At 39.4% G+C, this 23,802-nt stretch overlaps 2 protein-coding genes across 5 annotated transcripts in view; both read right to left on the bottom strand.

Annotated features, from left to right (window-relative positions):
* LOC103471060 (ovochymase-2) overlaps window positions 1–11,549 on the bottom strand; it is a 40,790-nt gene extending 29,241 nt beyond the window's left edge. For 2 of the 3 annotated variants that reach the window (XM_081611297.1, XM_081611300.1), the window contains exon 1: window positions 3,182–4,308. Coding sequence is in view for 2 of the 3 variants with exons in the window: in XM_081611300.1 (XP_081467426.1) it covers window positions 3,182–3,230 (49 nt within the window). In the remaining variant the exon portion in view is untranslated. Of the gene's footprint in view, window positions 1–1,265; window positions 1,282–3,181; window positions 4,309–4,348 lie in introns of those variants that run through there. The other variant, XM_081611302.1, reaches the window with a different exon arrangement.
* A 61-nt stretch (window positions 11,550–11,610) lies between these two features.
* On the bottom strand, window positions 11,611–21,558 carry gprin3b (GPRIN family member 3b). Of its 2 annotated transcripts, none has more exons than XM_017305342.2 (2): window positions 20,807–21,558; window positions 11,611–14,166 (listed from the first exon to the last, which is right to left on the bottom strand). In XM_017305342.2, exon 2 carries the CDS (start codon window positions 14,088–14,090, stop codon window positions 12,165–12,167), a length of 1,926 nt encoding a protein of 641 aa, XP_017160831.1. In that variant the 5' UTR covers window positions 14,091–14,166; window positions 20,807–21,558; the 3' UTR covers window positions 11,611–12,164. The 2 variants fall into 2 exon arrangements, with proteins under 2 accessions (XP_017160831.1, XP_008418089.1); XM_008419867.3 differs by having other exon boundaries at window positions 20,720–21,550.
* Window positions 21,559–23,802: the final 2,244 nt, after the last annotated feature.

The following is a 23,802-nucleotide window of genomic DNA, read 5'->3' as shown; positions in this document are numbered from 1 at the left end:
TGAGTAATCAAGTAAGTCTAGAACTAGTCTAATGTTGTTAGAGATGTGTCTGTTTCTCATAAAGCCTGACTGTGTCTCATCAATGACTGTGTCCAAAACCTCTTTAATTCTGTTAGCAAGTATTGAAGCCATAATCTTATAATCATTATTGAGTAGACTTATAGGTCTCCAATTATCAATAAAGAGTGGGTCTTTGTTTGGTTTTGGAATGAGTGTTATAAGGCCTTGAGTCAGGGTGGGAGGGAGAGAGTTGTTTTCTATGCTTTCTAAAAATACTTGTAAGAGGAATGGAGCTATATGAATAGAGAATGATTGATAAAACTCAGCAGATAAACCATCTGTGCCGGGGGATTTATTGGCCTTCAGTGCATTGATGCATTTAGAAACTTCCTCCACTGTAAATGGGCTGTCACAGTAGTTTTTATCTTCTACATCAATAGTTTTTAAATTTTTGACATTGTTAAGAAAAGATACTGAAATGTCTTTATTATATTTTGAGCTGTATAGATTAGAGTAAAATTTGGAACAAAAAGTTGCAATTTCCTTAGGATTGTTGGAGATAGTGTCATTAATATTTAGTTGGTAGATAGAGTTTATTTTGGATCTGTATTTTTCAAGCCTAAAAAAGTAAGCAGAATTTAGTTCTCCTTCTTCCAGCCATCGTTTCCTGGATCTGATGAAGGCGCCTTCAGCCTTGTGTTTATACAAGACATCCAGTTTGTTCTGTTGTTCTATTAAATTTAATTTATCTTCCTCTGAAACTTCTTCTGGGGGTTTTAGGTAATAGGAGGTGATCTTGCTTATGACTTCTTCCTCTTCAGCTTTCTTGAATTTAGAAATCTGACTTCCATAATGTCTTAAAAATTTGCCAATTTCAAATTTGAAAAGTTCCCAATTATTGCAGAAAGACCTTTCCTTGTTAGCCTTATTCCAATAATATAAAATTAATTTATTAATATGAACTTTAACTAGTTCATGCTTAAGCAAGGAGTTATTTAGTTTCCAGTAAGCACATTTGTAAGGTGTATTATCAGGAGTATAAATTTGGATGCTAATGCGAATAGCTCTATGATCAGTAAGAGGGGAGGCAAGCATGTTAACCGCAATATTGTCTTTATTAATACATTTAGAAATAAGCCAAAAATCTATCCGGGATTGTCTGGAACCCATTTTATTGCTCCATGTAAAGATTTTGTCGTCTGGGAATTTTTCTCTCCATATATCTACAATATTAAATTTCTCCATAAAATTTTTTAAATTTGCACTGTATGAGGTCTGCTGCTTCGGAGGCCATCTGTCAATTGTATTGTCTAAGGCAATGTTAAAGTCCCCACCAATTAGGATGACTGAGTTTGGGTATTTGGAAAGCCAAAAGGTAAGTCTGTCTTCTAAAGATTCGAATAGTCTGTTGTTTTCCGTTATATTATTATAACCATATATATTAACTACAATAAAGGTATTGTTAAGGCATTCAATTACTGAGCAGATGTAGTGACCTAGAGTATCGCAATCGGTATGTAAAATAGATCCAGAGAAATTATTTTTAAGTGTGGCGACACCAGCAGAGCGCTCAGATCCGTGACATAACCACATTTCATTTCCCCATTGGGATTTCCAGAAATTACCATCAGAAGATGTAGAATGACTCTCTTGAAAGAAACAAAAATCTGTTTTAAGTTGTTTGGCAAATAAGAATAATGCTTTGCGTTTAGTTGTTTGTCTCAACCCCCTGGCATTGAGAGATACTAACGAAACGGACAAAGTTACTTGAAAAGAGTAACAAAGAATAAAGAACAAGATCTAAACTTTTAAAGATAAAGTTGTGTTCACAAAGAAAGGGGACCGATAGCTGCACACTTTAAGTAATAAAGCGGTAAGTAGCCTGATTAAATATTTACAAGAGAAACAAAGGAAAAGTAGCACTATGCCATCTATTTTGGTTTAACTATAGTATTTTAGGATCTTACAAGAACAAGGAAAGTCTTCAAAACTAAATTATATATTGACTAAAGGAGAAAATATAATGTCAAAAAGGAATGAAAAATGAAAGCAGAATGTAGACCAAGCTCAATGTGTAAATGAATAGGTAAAATTATCATTTCTAAGGTTTAGTTGAGTAGGAAGGAGGGAAGACTTCTAATCCGCTGATAAAGCCACGGCCTCCAACGAAGTAAGCTGGCTTGCCTTCCTTGCGGGCTCTGTCGATCAAGGGCCACAGTTTATTACGTTGTTCTCTGTCATCCTTGGACAGGTCCTCAGTGAATCTCAGTTGGTTGTCCCTCAGGTACGAAGATGTCTTGGCTGCTTTCCATGTCGCATCCCTGAGGACTCTGGAGGTGAACTGAATGATGATCCCTCTAGGTTTGGTGCTTCCTGTACGTTTGGCTCCAAGTCGGTGCACGGTGTCGATAGCATCAGGCAGCTTGTGTTTATGTTCTGGTAGAACTGACTGGCAGATTTCTATCACTTTTCTTCGTATGTCTTCTTTCTCTGTTTCTTCAGCTCCTTGTAGTTTGAGATTACATCTCCTAGAATATCTTTCCAACTCAGCAAGCCTCTGCTGGCAGTTGTCCACCCGACCTTCCTCTCTTGATACTTTTTTTTCCAGGTAATTCACTTTCTCCTTCATATCATTTACTTCAGCGCATATAAAGTCAATAGTCTTTTTGAGACCCTCAATCTTTAGCGTGTTCTCCGTCACCATGCTCTCTAAGTTGTCAGAACGGGCGTTTATCAGCGCAGACAGACTGGATATTATCTCATTTGTAGCAGAAGATTCCGGGCTGCTGCGTTCATACATCACCTTTTTTGGGGCTGGCGATTTCAGAGGAGTAGCAGGTAGGGCAGGAAAGTCATCAATTTCCTCCTCATTCAATGTCAAAGTTAAGGGAGCAGCTGCGTAGTTGTGGCAATTGTCAAATAACGCGTTGCCGGTTTTAGCGTTAGCTACACTAGCCTCGTTAGCCTCTCAGATGCAGGCCTGGACTTGGACGTTTCTAGTCCTCTTTTCGCTCCTTTCGGGTTCGGCATTCTGTTATAACTATTGTGTCCGTTATCTTGTAATGAATTAATAGTGCTAGTGTTCATATAGTCAGGGTTTTACCGCGTTTTATGAATTTTCTGTGCAGATCTCGGTAGAGAGCGTCTACTTACTCCGCCATCTTGGCTCCGCCCCACGAACCTGATCTTTTCACATGCAAATCCGGTCTGTATATCCTGGTCGCATTCATCCGAACTGAACGTCATTGATACGCGACAAAGAAGCGGGAAGAAAAACAACAACCATGGCGGACGATAACGAGGATTAAGGTGTTGATGTGATGACTCCGGTCGGACAACAACTTCAAAATCGTAAGATATGCGCCACCATTTGCATCCACGTTTACTTCCGCAAACACTGAGCACTTCCTCTTTATGACGGTTGACAAAACACTGACCTTGGTCTATATGTGACGTTGGTTATTGCGCCATCTGCTGCGCATGCGCTGCATTTTTAGTTCGTTTGCAGTTCACATCGGAGATCACATACAAGTCGTATATATTTTGGAAGTGTGAATGATCCCGGAAAAATAAATGAAAATGAGATTTCACAAAAAAAAAAAAAAAAAAAAAAAAATCGGAATTGAGCAAACGGGCCAACAGAACCACTATTGTTCTGACCCAAAAGTTATGCACTTTCTAGTCCTATTGTGATGTTCTGCTATGAGAAGCAGGCGTTCGAGAGGGTTGACTCTTTCAATCTTTTACTTTGCTTTTGTCTTCTCCAACTTTTCCCTTCAAATTACAGTGAACTCCAAATTAGAGCATGAACCCGTTTCTTAAACTCATGAGAGCAGGAAAATTTGGCTAACATTTAAACCTTTACATCACATTTAAATGTTAATGTGTTATAATGTTTTTATTCAGGAATTAATACATTTTTCAGAACCTATTTAAACAAATATGTTCATATAATGTTTTATCCTTGTTTCTTTTTCTGCATTTGATTCAAGTGTAGATTAAAGCATTCTGCTTTTGTTTCAAGCTTTCATTTTTTATTGCTTTGTTGCAGTATCACCTACAAATTAGTTTTAAACTTTTGCATAGAAATGCATGTTTTACTTGGTTTCAAGGCCCTTTTTTGCCTCCCAAGCAGTAAAGTATACTATCCGTTTTACTGCAGCTACTAATGTAACATTGAGCTGTCTGGTTGTGACAATATTGCTTTTCTTGCAATCAGCAGAACTCGTCTAATTGCCCCAAAGTCAAAGCTTTTTCAGTTCTGAATGCTTCACCACAACTTTTAGTTTTTTCTTTACTGTCTTGTGTGTAAATGAACATATTTTCAGATGATAAAATACTCACCTACTGATTGATCAGGGGCATCAGGCTTGTCTGTAAAGTAGAGGGCAATGAGGGCGATGCAAACAGCTGCCAATGCTACGAAGAGAAACATCAACATTTTCTCCAGGTTGCTCAGTGCCCTGGACCGACGTTTTCCCTTCTCCACATCCATTTCTCTCACAGTGACAGAGTTGCACCAGACTGAGCTTTCTTCACAAATTCACCGGCTTATTAGCAATCCAAGGAGAAACATACCTGAACTTTGACCACAGCCATGAACCTTGAGCCTGCTCAGATGTGGCATTAGAGCCTCTCAGCTGGGGAGTGTACAGATTGGGATCAAGCCATAAATCAAACCGTATCAGAAGTGAAGTGTAATAAGTGTTGATGGTCTAAGTGGTCCAATCAGTGGCTCATTTCAACACCTTCAAGAGAGCTGGCTGACAGAACAGATTAGAGTCAACACTCACTACATAACACAGCTACTTTTTACAGCCGATGCAACACATTTTCAGTAATTTGAAGAAAAATACAATGACTTGCACGTCCAGTGTTTACTGGTGTGGAAACAATTAAAACAACAGCAGTTGATCAAAGAATATTTGTCTAAAAGAGTCAAATTAAATGATCATTTAAAGCGTTTCTGAAGCTAAATTTGAAACTTTTGACTGTCAAACAGAAAAATATGAAACAATTGTAGTATTTTCTGACCAGACAATTTCTTCTTTACAGCGCTCGCATCAACAGTGCTAACATACAATTTTATATGCAATATTTACAATTATTTTATCAAACAGATTTTATTATACAGCACTATCCATGCAAGATCTAAGTAATTTTGAGACAGAAATCAAACAAGAATAAAAATTCCTACTGAATACAAGCATGAAATAAAACTAAGTTTGTAACAGAAATTATTGTAACATCATTATTATCAATGGAAGGGACCAAAATAAGACATTTCTCCAGCAGGATCTAGGATCTTCAGCTCCCTGTTCTTCACTTTTTTGTATCTTGGCTCTGTGTGCAGTCTCATTGTTCCAGCCCTTCAGTGGCTAAAAAGAAGACTTGCCACAGGTGTCCAAAGGCATGGATGCACATGCCTTTTTAAAAGTAGCACTTCCATGATTTCTATTTCCATGACCACCATTTGCACAGTTCTAGCAGCACAGAATGAATAGAGTTTTCTGTATTGTAATGTGGACTCCCTTGAGGATCGTCCTTTTCAGAGATTTCACTGAGATGCACAGACTTTGGTTTGACAAAAGTGCAGGGGTGAGAGCAGGGGACCTTCATACTTAATTGAATGTCCATTCAAAAACACTTGACAGTTTTTTTCCCCATAATAATAATCTGGACTCTCTTCTGCTGAGAAAGGATCTGAAGCAGCAATCCGTCTCTAATTAATGCATTTTCTCCAAGATTTGGACTCCATTGTTGAAGTTCTGAAAAGAGCACCGATGTGACAAAAGCTGCTTATCAAGCAGCTGAAGTCGGTGAAAAAGATGATTCTTTGAACATAAAGATATCTCCAGAACTCATTATTACAGGGATTAAATGTCGATAGGCTACATTTGTGTGCGTCTGTCTGTCTTGGTTCCCTTTCCTTTCTGTGTTTCCCCTCTATTGGGTCTTAGGGTACATGGTACAGGTTCGTCTGTTCAGCATAATGAAGCTATGAAGTCATCAAACTGTGAAGGTGACCCTTTTCCAAATGTGCACAAACTGTTCTGGATGCTTTTTTTCACAGCTGCACACATGTTAAATATTCAGATCTTAGTTAAAAGTCAATATTGATTTGCAATATGGATTTACATCTGAGGATGGAGACAGAGCAAGCCGACAAAAACTAAGTTAGCACGTTGGAGGGGAGACAAAGGGGCTTGCAGCAGCAAACTGGAAGTGTTTGATACGGGTACACACTCGCACAGGCCAAGACTGCACCGCAAACAAATGTAGGCCACATAATCCTGTGGGAACAGTGCGGCCATCAGAATGACGTACCGCAATACCAGCTATCGGGTTGATACAATACGGGGATGAGAAAGGACGAGGATCATTTCAGAAGAAAAAAACACAAGGAGAGAAGCTTTAATTACAGACTCAGGGTGCTTTGTTGTGCTTTAATTGTTGAAGAGAGAAAATGAGGCGTCTGAGAGAGAGAGAAATGGGGATTGCAAGTTTGTAGAGGAGGTGGAGGGAGAAAGAAAGGCTTAGGGATGAAAGCAAAATGAATGCAGATGGTGGGAAACACAATGGAGTAAAATGAAGATATTCAAAGACAATTTAGCATAAATTCCTTCCACCAGAAATCCTCAGAGCAGCTCTGAATTGGGAACAGAAATGACATCACTTTCCTCACCTGCTCCCCCTAACTAGCTTCTATATAATGTGTGATCTGAATTATTATGAATCATCCCAATGACAAATGTCCATGTAATGCCATAAATGTTCTGTGTGTGAGTGGATTTGTTTTATTCAGGTGATGATGCTGATAAGTGTAATGGCTTCCCTGTGAGTGCTGTAGAGTCTGCAGGGGTTCCTGTGAGGTTCTGCATGCACTGAGGAAGCCTGTGGGTTTGAGAAGCTAACTGGGTCACCGAAGCCAGACTTCAAATCCCAGCACCACTAAAGCTTATACTGCCATGAAGAAGTATTTGTGGCCTTCCCTGCAGTTTTTCATCTGCTTTTGCTTTCTTCTGGCGCTTAATGTTTCAAATAAATGCAGAGATAACCTGAGTAGGTACAAATTGTTTTCTGTTTAGCCACATTAGATGATTTTTGAGCTTGAACAGCATGTTGTAAGGTCATTCCACAGCATCTCAGTTGGGTTTAAATCTGGACTTTGACTAGGTCACTTCAAAACATTTATGAAAATATCCGTCCAACGTTTTCTGCTTAGCCCACCTTTAACAATAGATTTCTATAAGATCAATTAACTTAGATAACTCGTTAATCGATAACTTGCATCAGTGCTGTACAATCAACAAATCACTTTTAACAGATCTTGTCTGACAACATGAAGTAGGCGAAAAATCTCAAGAATTACACATTATACATTGATCTAAATACATTTAAGAGCAGATGGAAAACAAAGCCATTAGGAAAAGGTTGTAAAACCAGCTCATGCGCAGTGACACTTGGGTTATGTAGCAGGTCAATAACTCAGAAAATAAATCTAATCCACTTCTGTATGGATCAAACGAGCAAAACATTTAAGATTTTGTTTTGGTGGCTCAGACGTCTAATGAGTTTTCTCTTGTATCAAGATGGCCGACCACCTTTACGTAACATGAAGGGTTATATTTTTCATAATATGATAAATAAAAAAATAATTTAAATATTAAAAAATTGTGTCAGCTGTATTAGACATTGACTGAATAAACAGAAAATTGCGGTTAAGTGTTCATGGCCCCATGAACAGAGTTGTTCATACAGAGGTCTGTGGTTGTGGTTGCTCTTGTCAAAACTTTGTTCTTTAAAGTTCGTTAATTCACGACAGCCCTCAAAATAAACCATCCTGAGGAACTTGTGTTTATATTTAAAGAGAGAACCGCATAAAGTCCATTTTACATCCCACAAAGGGCTCATTTTAGACAATTTATCTTCTTGTATGACCCCGCCATCTTTATTTCTATATCAACTGGCGCCGCTTAAGGATGACAAGTGGTGACCTCCGCTGGATGGCACCCAAACAACAACAACAACACTAAAAAGAAATCTAAGTGGATGTTATTAGTTGATCGATTAGAACAAATTTTAATTTTGTCAGCCATTAATCGACATTTAATTGTAATTATTTATTTGCATCCCTATTGTACAGGTCTGGCAGTGACCTGACCTGCTTGTTGCTGGATGAAGTCAACTTTCCAAAAAAACTGGGAAATCAGGGCTAAGTCGTGGTTTAAAAAGGAGATAATTTCCTTTAATGAGTGAAATCAGTAACATTAATTCAGGTTATCTTTGTCGAATATTAAGAGTGACAAAAAAGCAGAAGGGGGCAAATACTTTTCGACAGCACTGTGTGAGGGTTCCTACATGTGCAGATGAAACCTGTGTGTTTATGAAGCTAACTGGGTCACTGCAAGCACATTTCAAATCCCAGAACAACTCCAACTTATCTGTTGGACTTCAGTTCCAGCTTTAAAGTAATACTGCTGCTGTCAATTTCTTCCTAAACCCGTGGATGAATATTGAGGATTGAGTCAAAGCAAAACAAAACAGCAAAACAGAACAGCTCAGAAATTGGGTTCATATTTTCTATGCAGGTAATTTAGACAAGCAACATGCAGAAGAAGAATGGGAGTGATTTCTCATTTACGTCTAATAAGCCCCAATAAATATGCAGCCTAGCTTCTCCTACAGCAGTCAGTGAGAGCGCAGCTGTCATCGGTTTCACCGTCTCAGCGTGAGTCAGGAGAGGCCCTCGGGCTGAAACAAGTGGCTCCTTCTTCCTCTCATGGACCATCAGTCTTTAACTGGACAGCGCCAGGGAGTTTCCTTGTAACGAGGCAACTCTCCAGAGATTGTTATTTATTGCTCTTGCTGGTTGTTAGAGCAGCTAATGTGGCATGTATTTAATCATCTGTTTTTCTTATGTTCTGCATTTTTGATTGTTTTCTTATTATCAGAATCACACATGACTCTCTTATGTCTGCCATTCTCTCTTAGTTCATGATTCCTTACAGTTTTCTGGTGTTTAGTTGATAAGACACACCTGTTCATTGCTCCACTAACCACACTCCTCTGTTCATATTCTCCTCTATCTTTTTCCAGTCATTGTCAGATCTTCCTGTTTCCTGCAACGCAGTTATTAATGTTTGCCTTCAATAACTTTTTAAAACAAACATTTAATGAGACATTCACATGGCAGCAATTCTCTTTATTGCAGAATTGAAAAGCAGAATTGGAGCCTCCTGCACAACCAACAAGAATGCAGCAAATGGTTTCTGGATGGTGAGTCAACAACAAAACACTTGTCTTTTCCAGCAGCCACTGTACAGCGGTGAAACCAGTTGACCAAACGTGCTGGAGCTCAGCTTGGGTTGCTAGGTGACAGGCTGGGCTTGGCTGGGGTTGCTAGGTAGCAGCATAGTCTGACTTAACAATTGGGAGGTTTTTGAAACGGCTCACTGTCCAGGCACCAAGAAACATTAACCTATTGTCATTAAACGACTGGGCATTTTTTTAGACAGAAAAATGCTCATTTTGTACGAAAATGTGCAAAATGTGATTTTTGCATAATAGGTTTCCTTTAATACACCTCAGAAGACGATAACCAAAGCTGCAAAGGCCTTTCACGCTCCAGATGATTCTTTATGTGTGTCGGCTTCATCCAGTGTGACAGTACTCAAACATAGTTTTTTCTACTCAGGCACACAGCTAAAGTTTCAGTCCTCTTGTCACTGAAGCAGTTCTTCCTCTCTGCTGTCCTCATACCAAATAAGATGGAGTGAAGAAAAACTGAGAGACGGCTAATTAAAGCAAGAGTGAAAGACACTGGCTTAAGGCTAGTGCCTGCCACGACAGGAAAGGGTGAAGCTGATGTGTGAAGTAGAAAATGACCTCTACAGGATGAGGAATTAACTTAAATATGAGGCTGATATTCATATTTAAGGACTCAACAGTTCGCTGTCCTTCTCGCAGTCTTCACTGAGCATTATGAAAAGAGAAAGAGTTCAATGCTTACCTGTTTCCTTCAATGCTTGAGGAAACAGGTAAAAGTGCGACTTTAGAGCTTGACTGTGTCCTCTGATCCCGAAGAATCAAAGACAAACAGGATCTGGGATTAGACACTTCAGACTTACACATTGTGACATTTCACAGCACCACTGCAGATACAGACGACTTTTTTTGGTCCTGCTTTCACATCCAGACGTTAACATGAAGTGACATGCTTGTTAAGACAGCAGCAGAAGTCGCCCAGAATCAGTGTTAAACACCAACCAGGATAGTACATTTACAATGAAAGGCGTTATCAATGTGAACCCAAACAAAGTTTGTCACAAAAATAGCAAAAGCTACCATAAAAGCCAACAGGCAATTTCATTAAACTGTTCATGTTTGGTCTTAAAGCTGCACTGAGGAAGGCATTTTCAAAAAAATGTTGAAACCTCTGACTCACGGATCACCTTTAGCAGCAAAGTTAGCTGCTTGATTTTAGAGCATTTGGGGAAACAATGCAACTCCAGTCTTTACCGGACCGAAGCAGATAAAATTCGGTTAACAACAGCAATGAAACCTTCACAAAAGCACATTGCTCAAGGCATTTTTAAATAGTTACAAGAAAAATAGGCTGTTTGGAAACAACACAGGTTCATGCAAGCATGCCTCTCAACAAATACTGTTCTTTTGTTGGTGATGACATTTATTTCTGCAGCTCCATCTACAAAAATCTGAAACGTCTCTCTCATGTCTTCTATGGGCGGTTTTTATCATTCCTGCTGCTCCTTAATTCTCAGCGAACTTTACATGGATCAGACTCAAAAGCACCAGAGATTTCTGAAATATTGGCCTAATTTCATGTTCTGCTGTTACTTCACCATCCACACCTACCTTTGCCACTTACACCTGATTGAATGCCAGACAGAGTAGATGCTGGAAGAGGTCACCTCCAGAACAAAATGACATACATGTCAAGCAGAAGCAGAGATTGGAATGCTTTAGTTTTTATGTTTTTTATAGAAGAATGACTGAGCTTTCCAACACATTGAACTACTTTTTGTCCTAGTAGTGTTGAGAACATTTCCACAGATTTCCAGCAAATGTTTAGTTTAGTACTTTAAGTAGTTAGACACCCATAACCAGCTAAAAACCGCAAGCTTTTATATGTCTAATTAGAGAACTGAAATGGTTTATTTGACTTTTTCCACACGACTGTTTAATTTGTTTGGACTTACAAAAAACCAAACTAATAGTTTGACTACAAGACGCATTTCTTCACAATAACAAAAAAGTGATACAGGAATAAATAAAATATCAACTATAAAGTTTTAGTGAAAGCTGATTACATCCATTTCTTAAATATTGTAGCATTAGTGTGTTTGCTGCCCATTGATTGAACTAATAAAAACATCTTGCATGCTTGGATCATTTAAAGATCAGAACCAGAAATGTCTTTGATAAGAAAAGTAAACCAAATTGAGTTTAAAGGTTTTTGTTATTAAACAAAGTTTTTCCTAGTTTAATAAACCCTTTCCCCATAAGAGTACACATTTTAATCACAACAGCATTGGTTGTATGGGTGACCAAAGTTTATATCAGAAAGAAAAAATTGTTAAAGTCATCTTAGTTTTAGATTATTTTAATAGAAATCCAAGGAACAACAGAGATTAAACATAATGTTTATGTGTGTATACAGTGCTTTCCATTTTTGCCACCACAGGTGAAAAATACATGAATGCATGTCACAAAATCTCCCACACACCTTGAAAACATTTACCAAGTCCAACAAAGGAGATATCAGCTTAATATATTTGCACAAATGTTCTCTGACGGTAGATGATACTTTATGATTGAACTTTAAGACATAAAGCATTTGAAGCTAAGATGCATGCCTTTAACTATAACCTTTAAAAAGTGTTTTCTCTCTTTTTCTTACATTCTATTTCTAGAAAATAGGTGTTTATTTTATGCTTCTATATCCTACGTTGTTTGTTCACAAACGTCACAAATATTCGGACTCTTTTTTATGCTACAACATTCCAGTATACTCACATATAAGGACCGGCGACCCGTTAATGTTTCACTTGGCATCGCAGTTCTGACAAATGGAGGACAAACACCGTGACCTCCAGAAAAAGAAAGGAGTCTCACACTGGCCACCATGGGGGGGTGCAGGGCTAGTCGAGGACGGCGGAGGGAGGGGGACGCACGCAGCAGTTGGGCCGCCTGACATTTTGCAGCATTGACCTGAAAATGTTCTGCTGCCTCCTTTTGTTCTTTTTCCCACGCTGCGGCGAATCAGCGCCGGAGATGGACTTTCGGAAGGAAGTCTGAGCAATCAGCTTCCTCTCCTGCTCCCTGATTTTGCACTGCAGGTGGCTCTGAATGGCGAAACCAAGCGACTCCGGGTCCACAGACGCCCCGTAGACCTCCCACGTCATCCCCTGTTCGTCCCAGACAACGTCGTGGATGCTCTTATCCTTCTGCATCCCTGACTGATCGTCCTCCTCGTCGTTCTTCTCTGGCTTTATCCCCTGCTCGGCTGAATTTGTTCCCGACTTTGATGCTGCGTTAGCTGCCGTGGTGGATGGCGGACCCTGAGAAAACGCAGCATTGTTTCTATCAGCAGAAGCGCCGGCAGTTTCTGGGGAGGGAGCTTTAGCGGTGGAGGATATTTCAACTCCACTTGCCACTGTGTCCTTCTTGTTGCTGTGCTCGATGTTGATTTGGTAAACTGGCTGAATGCTGCTCAGAGCTGAACCAGGTTCCTTGGGCTTGGCTCCTAACCTGGAGTCAAGCTGCTGGGCCACAGTTGTTGAGCACAAACCTGCAGCTTGATTGGGGCACATCTCCGCCTCTACGGTGAGTCTCTCTGAGGTGGAGAGGGAAGTTGTGTACATCTGATAGGAACCCACGGCTTCATTAACTGGGAAAACAACAGCTAGACTCTGCGCCTCTTCCCTGGGGACTCCACTGCCAGCGAAGGGCTGCAGACTCGGACTTGTACCCACAGCTTTACTGGAAGTCTCTGCGACGGCCTGGACCTCCATATCATGACACTGCTTGGCGGGCGAAGCGAATGAGGTCATAGTGGAGGCCTCCTTGAACTGCGTGCTGAGCTGCTCTCCTGTGCAGACAGCTGTGTCAGTTTGGCTGGTTTCCTCAGACACCTGCCCACACGTTGGCTTGCTTTTTGCAGCCTGGGGCACACCAGATGAATCCTTCTGTGAAGATTCAGGGTGATGTTTATTGGAGGAGACCTGTGTTGCCTTTACTACTGGGAAATCCCTCTCTGAATGTGATGAACATATATTTGTAACTGTAGTGTGGATTTCTGCTCCTTTACCTGCTGGTGGAGGCTTAGTAGAGGTAACAGTTTCCATCCTGTGCTCAGGTTTCTGTGAGTTATCTGGTTCTTGGATTTTCTGTAACGATGTGGTAGATTTGTTTTGTGGAGCCTTAACATCCTGTTGAGGTGAAGGCACTGATTTTTGTGACTGACTGGTGCTGCAGATATTTTTATTTTTATTTGTATTTTTATCGCTGGTCTCTTGTGCTGTGGGTTTGGTTGAAGGTGCCATCTGGACAGGCGCTGCCTCTGAAGGACTCGTCTCTTTTGCAATGCGTGCGTTGATCTTTGATGCTGCGGTTGCAGTCGGTAAACCAGCGGCGCACGTATCCTTTCCAAGAGACGTTTTTATGTTAGCGTTTGAGTCTCTGTGGTCAGTTTTTGTCTCGCTAGCAGCTTGACCTGTTAGCGACAGGTTAGCGGAGTGCTGCTCACCAGCTGTCCCGGGTTCAGATTGTGTCTGCTTCCCATTGCTGCCTGCAGGCATGTCTGCCACCGCGCTGCTAACTGCTTCACCGCCCTTATATGATGAGGATTTATGGATGTGTGGGACAGGGTTGGCAGCGGCACCTGACATAGGCGGGTTATCCTGCTGGTTGGAAGATGAGAGGGCGGCGTTTGGACAAACCTGAGAGAGTTTGAGGTGCGACTCGTCACCCCAGTTGGCGTTAGACTCCTTGTTGGCCAGTGGGTCTGCCACAGCCAGCTGAGGGACCATCTGGACTGTCACTGTCCTTTTAGGATTAGTTCCCATTCCGAATTCACAGTTTGGATCTTCAGATATTGTTGTACTCCAAAAATGTGGGCAGACAGAACCTTAATGCAGCTCCCTAAAACAAGAGGGTAGAAGAATAGAAGTGGGTTTACTTTAAATATACACTGATTAATGCATCACCAAGATTTGTTTTGGATTAGACCTGCATGACACACTTTGTCAAATTGATTTCTCACTTTTAGTAAATTGCAAAAATAACTTGTTAGAGTGAAAGCATGAGAGCAATCTATACTGTTCTCATTTTTACAGATGTTTTGTACTCAAAGAATAAAAAGAGATGCATAATTAGACTTTTACTTTTATAATTTTGTATTAGACACTTTTACTGTTTTAAACGTACAATGCATTAGACTTTTCATTAGACTTTTCAAACCGGAAAGCCACGGTTTTCTTAGATCTTCTCGTTTAGATTTAGATAAATAGCAGTGTGTAACTTTTATTTTAAAAAATATATCTTTTGTACTTATTTGTTAAAACCATGTTGTGATAATAAGAGATAATCTGTGAAAAAAATCAAGCTTCTCTGACTTCCCCGAATTGACCTGCGGTCATGTGAGAAAGTACACAACCAATCAGAAACAACCAATCAGAGCCAGGAGGAGAGTCTTAGTGCTGTCAATCATGTATGTGCTGCACAGACACTCCCCCTTTCTCTCTGATACGCTACAACTGGTTCACCACAATGGAGCCTGCTATGAATGCTCAGGTCAGTTATAATGGCCACTGGCCATTATCGCATTTAGCAGCGCGTACTTGATTTTGATTGACAGCACTTAGAACCTCCTCCTGGTTCTGATTGGTTGTTTTTGACTGGGAGCTGTTCATTTCTTCAGACAACAATAGTAGCTCATGGGAGGAGGAGAAGCTTGATTTTTTCACAGATTATAGTCACAATATAGTGCCAGTTTTAACAAATATATAAGAAAAACATTTTCGTAAAAGTTGCGTACTGTAGCTTTAAAGTGAGAGTTTTTCAGGTTTTTTGTATTTGTCATTCTCACTATCAATGAGACCTAATTAAGAAAACATTACTTATTTGAACACAAATAATTGGTGCATCACTAGAAACAAATCTGATTTTTCAGATCAAGTAAATTTTGATTTATAGCCTGCAGTTACAAACTGTCACTCTACGTTAAAGCTCCAGCTGCTCTGTCTTTTGTATTTGTGGTTTTGCTACTGTCTCCACACCATGCATCACAGCAGCAGGTCTTACTAGCATCTTGTAAACCTTCCCTTCTCTCTTGCAGCTATCCAGTCACAAATCACTCCTGACACTCGTCTCCTTCCACTCCATGTTGCCTGCAGTCTCTTCTTCACCTCCCTTGAGCAAAACCTGTTGCTTTGATTGGTTGACCTCAGGTACTTATTAAAGTACCTCTCCTCATTGTTGCTTCACTGTTGCACCTGTCTGCTTCTCATTCTCACATGCCTTCTGTCTTGCTTCTACTAACTTGCATTCCTACACCCTACATGCAACACATTGTTCTCTCCAGGCTCTTTATTTTCAATCCAGATCGTAACATCGTCTGCAAACGCGATATTCTTCGGGATCCACTACTTCCCTCCTTCGATTTAACGACACCTTTCCACTGTCTTACTGTCTTTGTATGGGTCAACCTCCATCTTCACATACGTCTTTGCCTCTGTTTTTCTCTTGGCATCCTATCTTTTCTCTGCATCCTCAAATACACAATATAACACCTTCTGACAACACTTTCAAAGTGAATGTCATAAATATGTTGGTATTTCCCTGCAAGAAATGATTCTCACTTCAACAATTCTTTCCCAAATCTCAACTTGGTCTCGATCAAGAGATGCTAAGACATATAAATGTTGAAAAGAGGCTACTAAATACAAATTCAGTTTGATTTAATGTTTGTTACTGAGGTTTTAGACTTTTTTGATCATTTAACAATTGCAAAAATAATAAATCTTAATATTTACAAATTATGTAATGTGAAGTAGTATTTATTAGGTATGATATTCCTGAATAACACTCTATGAGATAACAAGGGTGTGATGATTCAATCAGCTCACAGAATGAGAAATGCAAGGTACAATGTTCACAACAAAAGGTTAGATCTCAGCAATATTATGAGGAAAAGAAAGAAGCTGCGTTTTTTTATTTATATATACAGCAAATAATTCACAAATCAAAAACGGTATTAAAATGTTTACCTATTTTAGGATACTTGGAGTCTAAGGTGCTCCTAATGCATCTTAGAAAAACAAACAAATAAAAAACAAATGAAATAAAAGCACACAGAAAATGCTAGCAGTGTTTTCACAAGTAAAACAAATATTTCATCAATCTCAACCTTCTCTGACCAGAGTATAACTGTATCTCGTATAATGAGCTCAAAAGTTGCACAGTTCCACCAGGTGTTTGCTAGTTGCTGGTTGCTAGTCTGAAGGATATGAGCTGGGGAGCAAAGAATGTTGTCTGAGGTGGAAGTTCAGAAGCTTGGAAATCTCAGCTCAGAGGAGGAGTTGCGTCTTGAAGGCGGGGCTAGGTCCACCCAGGCGTTTTGCACAGCTGAACGGTTGCCATGGAGATGAATGGATTTCTCAAACATGCATGGAAGACTCAAGGCATCATAACATGATGCAAAGCTACAAAAAAACCATGCTACGCCTGTGAAGCACACATCTTCCTATGTCAACATACATCAACAAACAAAGTTACATTCTGAAAGCAGCTGCGTAGAAATGAATGAGACACACTTGAACTTGCCAACCAACACTGTGGGATACGTGCCTCGACATGTCTTTGCACTCTTAATGGATGGCATGTAGGTCTCTGCGGACCTGACCTTGTGGAAGAACAGCACCAGGATCAGGAAACAGGCCCAGCAAACACTGCTTTCTCCTGGTAACATCCTCGCAGCATACTACAGAGCTGTGGCTCTGATACTACAGAGCTGTGGCTCTGATTCTACAGAACTGTGGCAGATAGTGTGTTGGCAAAATGCAGATGGTGGTGCAAACAATCAAAGTAGCTTTAGGCTCTCCCTTTGGGTGCATTTTGTTTGTGAATTACGTAAACATACAGTGATCCACACCAGTATGCAGACAGATCTATTGAGGATACTCCTCTTTGACAGCAGCTCTGCCTTCAACATCATCATTTCAGACATACTAGCTAGCAAATTTCCCTCAGACAGTGAAAGTCAGGTTCCACCTCTTTCCCTCCAGTAAACTCAGAACTAACTCTCCCCAGGGCTGCGTTCTAGGCCCCCTGCCTTGTTCTTTATATGCACATGACTGCACTCCTGCTAACACTTGTTAAACTGTAGACCAATTTTAATGTAGTCTCACCTCTTCACAACAAAACACAAATTTTATTGATGGGTAAAACCTAGTTTGGACAACTGTATGGTTTTAGAAATAAATCGGACTAATTCGGTCGCACTGATGAACTTTAAAAAGTGCAGTAGTGATACAGAAAGAAATGCATATACAGTTTTAGTTTTTTTATCCATGAAATAACTGATCACAAACTACATTTGTGTAAATTACACAGATATAGAGACAGAGGGAAGTGCACAAGAAGACTGACTGAGTTGCTGAATGTGTGATGTGGGGTTCCTCAGGGTTTGATACTTGGTCAACATTTCTTTTTATGTATACAATAATTTGTGTTTAGTTTATAAGTTGTAGACATAATTTACATTTTTGTCTGTAAAGGAAAAAAATCTGAAATATCCTGTAACCACGGATAAATCAAACAAGGAATCGCTGCCAATGTAGGATTTACTTTGTGGGAATCTGAGAAAATTCTTCTAAAACAAATACAAACTTGATGATTACGTTACCAAAGAAAGCTATGCAAACTGCAGCCATTAAATTTTACCACACAAACCCATTAACTATTCAGTGTTTATCCACATTTATATATTTGGGGAAATAACAAAAATTATGCTCAAAGTAAAGAACAATCAGTTACTGCTTGGTACCTAAAAAGTGTTTAAAATGAGAAAAACCAATGAACTCAGTTCAGAAAAAATTTAATGTCATCATACATGTTTAACAGCATAGTTGTAGAAGTAGGTTAGTTCTGATTTGTTCTTTTTGTTAAATTTTGGTTTATGGGTTTTAAAGACTTAAAGAGGAGCAGCAAAAACAAATGAGGTGGATTAGCAGTTCTTGACACTGACACTGAGATACAGGAAATGTTACTCTGGTGTAGATCATCAGATTATCATACAGCAACAATCTTCAGACAGAGGCCTTTTCAGATTTGCTGTAAGGCTGACTGCTACTGGAGATCTCCACTGCCCACAGGATCACTGAAAATGTTTGGACAAAATGAGATCTGACAATATTTAATTTCCCTCGGAGATAAAATATTTGAATTAAACACTGGATCTATTATTCTGATTATGTAAAACTGTGCTATGTAAAATGCTTTATACATATTTTACTTAAAATGACAATCATAATGTAAATTTTGAGTTTATTTGAAATAGTATTTATCACATTTGCTTTGTGCATTTTACCTTGTTAACTCTTAATGCTATATAAGCTTTAGGTTCAGCCTAAACCTCGTTGGTTTTCTATTTCTTTGGTTTCTTTTGGCCTTCAGTTTGCATGTTGCTAAACTGAAAACACACATGTACATTTTCTTGGTGCATTTTGGCGCCTTTGTACAAACTAAAAATTGCTCAAATGCCTACATCTCTTTAGGACCACAGTGTACTTATCTTCTGATGACTTCCAGCAGGATAAACCACCATACCATTGTGAAGGTTAAATAATTAACGTTTTATCAACTTCCTTGAACATGACAATGAGTTCACTGTACTGTGGTGACCTACACAGACAGAGCCAGCACCTTTGGGACGCGGGTAAACGAAACATTCTCACTCTGGATGTGTTGCTGACATATCTGCAGTAGGGCTAAAATGATTAAACGGATTAATCGTGATTGATGAATTATTAAAATAATTGTAAACTAATTTATTAGTCAATTAAACATTAATTGGAGTATATAGACTTGAAAAAAATGACATTTCCTGAAATAACAATGCAGTCAGAGCAGTAATTAAACCAAAACGTTTTAAAATATTTGTATTTAAGATTTAAAAAAAAACATCCAATGCAGTATTGATAAGTTGAGCAGGAAGAGCTGAGGTTTTTACACGTTGAAATACTTTTTTAGCTGCAGTTAAAAACGTATTTGTTGCAAATGATGAAGAGTTCACAAAACACAACATTTTATTGCATTGTAGGCAATTAATTGTTCATTTTCTTATTTTAAAAAAGAAATGTAACTTTTTGTTTGTTTTTACCTTTTTAAATTAATAACACAAGTTTAAGTGGTCAATTGCAAAATCTGCAGAAAGTGCCATTTTTATCCAGTTAATCAATTAATCATCAGAATGATTAGTAGAATAATCGATTCCTAAAATAATCATTAGCTGTAGACCTAATCTGCAGTAATAATGTGATGCATCATGCTAAAATGGAAACCTCTGAGGAAAGTTTACGATACCTTGGAAACTATTATGTGTCATACAAGAGGGACCTGCAGAGGACGGTGAGGGGAGCTGGGAAAATCATTCAAAGATCCTCTGAATGATTTTGAAAAAAATGACATTTCCTGAAATAACAATGCAGTCAGAGCGGTAATTAAATCAAAACCTATTAAAATATTTGTATTTAAGATTTTTAAAAAAAACGTCCAATGCAATCTGTTCCAGGATCTGTTTGTTTTAATATTTCTTTTTCCTCACGTGAATCTGTTAAAGATCCTAGATGAACGCGGCGTCCTGTTGCATGCTGCTGGTCATGCAACAAAGTGGCAATAAACTTATTTTTTAGAGGGCATTTGTTTATTCTGACCCATTTGCTTTGCAAGGACATCTTCAGCAGCAAGCTGTGTTTACATCGTCTTTTGTTCAGTAAAGGGATTCGTGTAAATCGACTGCCTTGACCTGTGGTGCCTCATATTTCTCCAAGTGTTGATGAAGGTCTTTCATTGTTCTGCTCAACATGTGAAAGCACCATTCTGCAAACAAAGTGCCATCAGAAACAGAAAATCATATATGTTGTCTCTGCATTGAGTGAGGATGCAAAGACATCCAGGTTGTACAGTAAGTTTTTTTTATTGTAATGTTAACCACAGCTTTTGACCATATCCATCGTTTTATATGTGTACTGTAATGATGACATGTCATACAGCCTGTCTCTATGCGCACTCGGCTATTATCAGCATAATTAAAACAGAAACAGTTGGTTGGTGGTTTGGGTCATGAACAGGTTTGGCCCATCTGTGTGTGTTTGCTCTGCCACAATGAATCCGTCTGTCAGTCCTCAAAGCGCAAATGTTTATAGAGACCGTATCCTGGCTGTAATCCTCGCTGGTTACGGTTTTTTTTTTAATCATCTATGGAGCAGTTTGCAAATGACACGAAACAAAAACGGGACTGCAAAGCAGCCTGCATTCAAGCGATGCACTCGACCTATTCAGGCCAATTAAGATCTGTGTCATGCACCGGATCGGAGCTCCTTGTCTCTGAGATTTGCAGCGCTGATCTGACCTTGCAGACATCTGCGAATAATTAACATTCTGATCATAAGGGAAAAAAACGAGGTCGCTTTACCTTGATGTCCGGTGCGATCGGGTGCCGTTTGCGCGCCGCTGTTCGTGAGATGAAGCAAAACCCCGGGAATGAATATGGAAAATTCACCTCAGTGTCGGTGACACCAAGCCACGCCTTCCTCCAGTCTCAGAGGTATTGATCTTCCGCGGCCGAGCAGCGCCAAATCCGAGCCCGGAGTCGACCGACTGACCGTGCGCAATGAGTCACCGCTGGCTGACCGACGGACGCCGCTTCCCAGCTCTTTGTTACAAACTGAGGAGCGTTCATGAAGCTGCCCGCTTTGCAGCAGCATCCCAGCCAGACTGAGCCGTGCCAGGCAGCATGATGAAGGGATGAATGGGAGATGGGATGCAGCATCCTATCTGTGGCCGCCGCAGGCGATCACAGGAGGAGGGTCACTTATTGCGCTGCAAATGTATTACTTTAAGGTCCTGCCGCTGCCGCTGCTGCCTCCTGAGGAAGGCGATCGTTTTCCAGGAGCACAGAAAGGTTATTTCATCAGCGCCCGTTTCTGTCCTGCACAGATGGGTTCGTGAATGAACATTCAATCTGAAGCGGCGCTTTTGACTCAGTTGAAATGTTTTAAAATTAGATTATTTGCTGGTTTTTCATTTTCTGTGGCCGGTGTGGACGTTGGAATAAACGACTTTATAAGGGGGCAGGGGCGCTCCCAGAAAGTTTTGGAGATGAGGGCAAATGATAATTCAGCAGTGATAAACCAAAACCAAAGGGTCTGGAGTTTATTTATGCATGCTGGTGTGTCTAAAAGTGATATTTAGGTCTTATTTAAAATAAATCCCGATTTTCTTTAGGAATTTTTGAACAAATAAATATGTGTAAGTTCAGGTTTTCACATATAACAAAAGAAAAAATCTAATAAAAAAAAATCAGCTTTAATATGTTAGAAACTGCTTTCTTAGCCCCATAAAATTGTTATTCTAGAACTCAGGATAGGATCCTGGAATAAACTGAGAAACGGTTGACATATATAAAAAAAGAGCCGTTGTGAAAAAACAAACAGATAAACAGAAATGTAAATCATTAAAACTTGTCATTCATCCTAATTCCATTAATTAAAAAAACCATAAAAGACTGACTGGCCAGTTGTTGGTGGCAAGGTAAGTGGCACTGATGAAGAATTAAGCTTTTTGTGTTATTAGATATAGAGTTGGCCTACATAAAAAGAAAAGTATACTAAAGGTTTAAAGAAATGCTTTTTTTGATCATAAATTTTTTGTGCTCTTCACCTAATTACATCATGAACCTGTAGAACTTAGCAGTTCTATGTTTGCAATACCTAAGATACTGGCTGGACACCAGTGGGGTATGGCCCCACATTGTCTGTCAGAAATTGGCAAAATAATCACAAATGCGGGTGTTACATCCACCAGGCTCGTTTGATGGGGCAACATTAATGGAGACCACACAAGGATTTAATGTATAAATGAAAGTAGAATTTATTAAGTTATATGAAAGAAATAACCCTGAAAAAAAGAAATGCCTGAAATAAGAAACCAAAATAGATTAAAGCTAAAACCTATAAATAACCAGAAATTAGCAAATGCAAAACCTAACAAAACTCAACCAAAAGATACAAACCAAACCAAGTGGGGATCTGAGAAGAGGGAAGGGAAAAGCCTCCTCTCTGCTGTACGCCTAGCAGCTTTAAAGCTGCAGGACGCCAATCAGGGGAACATCCAACACCTGCAGGGCCTGACTGAAGAACCCTGCAAGGAAAAAGAGGGCAGGGCCCACTGATGCCGTAACAGCGGGCAAGAGATAGACAGAGGTGGATGCAAAATATTTCATGTCAAATAGAAACTTACAATTGGATCAAATGAAGTACATAAAACTTAAAAAAAAAAAAAACAAAGCAGGAACATGCAGGGAAGCTGACTGAGCAGCGCATAACTGAGCAGAGGAACCTGCAGAACAGATATAAGAAAAACCGAAGAAGACAGGAAAACTCAGAAGCATGAAGCTAACAGGAAGTAAAGAGAACTTCCTGTTAGTTCTCTTTACTCTCTTTCTTTTCTATCACAGGATAGAAAGGGAAAAAAGAAACTCAGAAGCATAACTACTTAACAGATTAAGCAAAGTCCAACACATGACAATCGCAATTTTGTGTACTTTTAAAGATTTATTTGAACTTTTTGCTTGGTGCTTGATAATACAGCACATAACTACTGTGAATTTTAATGACAGTAAACAATAACTGCTGCAGAAATTAAAATCTTTGCATGTTGCATCTTCTGCTGTCAGATTTTTAGAGCCATCCAGTAGCTTCATGCTTGGAAATTTGACGTCTCTGCTAACAGAATTGGTAGAGATCCCCGACACTGCTGCAGCTCTACTCTCACTGAAGCTTTTTATGGATAAATAAAGGAAGTAAAATCTACTAGTTTAATGTTTACTTTATCTATTGTAGTGTTTTAGGTCTAAAAACTTCCCCTTGACACTCCCAAGAAAAAAAAAGGCTTTTGTCTGTGTGGCTGAAATTACTAATTGATGTGTTGTTCTTGCACATTCTAATTCATTTAATTTCAACTATCAAATTTTAAAAAAATCTGACACATTCATACAGAAAATAGTTTTAGTGCAAAGCAATGAAAAGTGTTTAAAGACAAGAAACCATCTGTTTATGTTTTCAAACACTTGCTGCTTCCACATTTGCAGTGAACGGGTGAACACAGCCCTCTTATTATGCAGTAGTTTATGCAACCTCTGATATTTGCTAATGCGCTGCAGTTGACCTGCTCTTCTCCGCCTCTCACTACTTGATTCATTCTCCGCAGGGCAGCAGTTGGTTGAGTTCAGGCATGAATTTCAGACTGCTTTCTGCCTCTGATATGGAGAAAATACACATGCAAATTTCGTTGTAGACGTTTGGATCATTTAAATATCTCTCTCTGATCCCTCTTTAGCTCAAGTTTCTTGTTATGTCATTGTGGAAAGATTAAAAGTGGCTCCACTTCTAGGACAGGATTTTACTCTTCTGTAATATTTCACAGTGTTGGAGCATAAGAGGGGAAATTTTGACCACTAATTCTGTAGATTCTCCAGATTTCTGGGTTTCCAGTAAG

The sequence above is a fragment of the Poecilia reticulata genome, chromosome 1 (assembly GCF_904066995.2).
Source record: "Poecilia reticulata chromosome 1, P_reticulata-male-v2, whole genome shotgun sequence".
Classification (NCBI taxonomy): domain Eukaryota; kingdom Metazoa; phylum Chordata; class Actinopteri; order Cyprinodontiformes; family Poeciliidae; genus Poecilia; species Poecilia reticulata.
This window is presented reverse-complemented; position numbering and strand designations above follow the sequence as displayed.

Coding starts and splice junctions, on each gene's coding strand:
- gprin3b (XM_017305342.2), bottom strand. CDS start 14,090: ATGGGAACTAATCCTAAAAGGACAGTGACAGTCCAGATGGTCCCTCAG.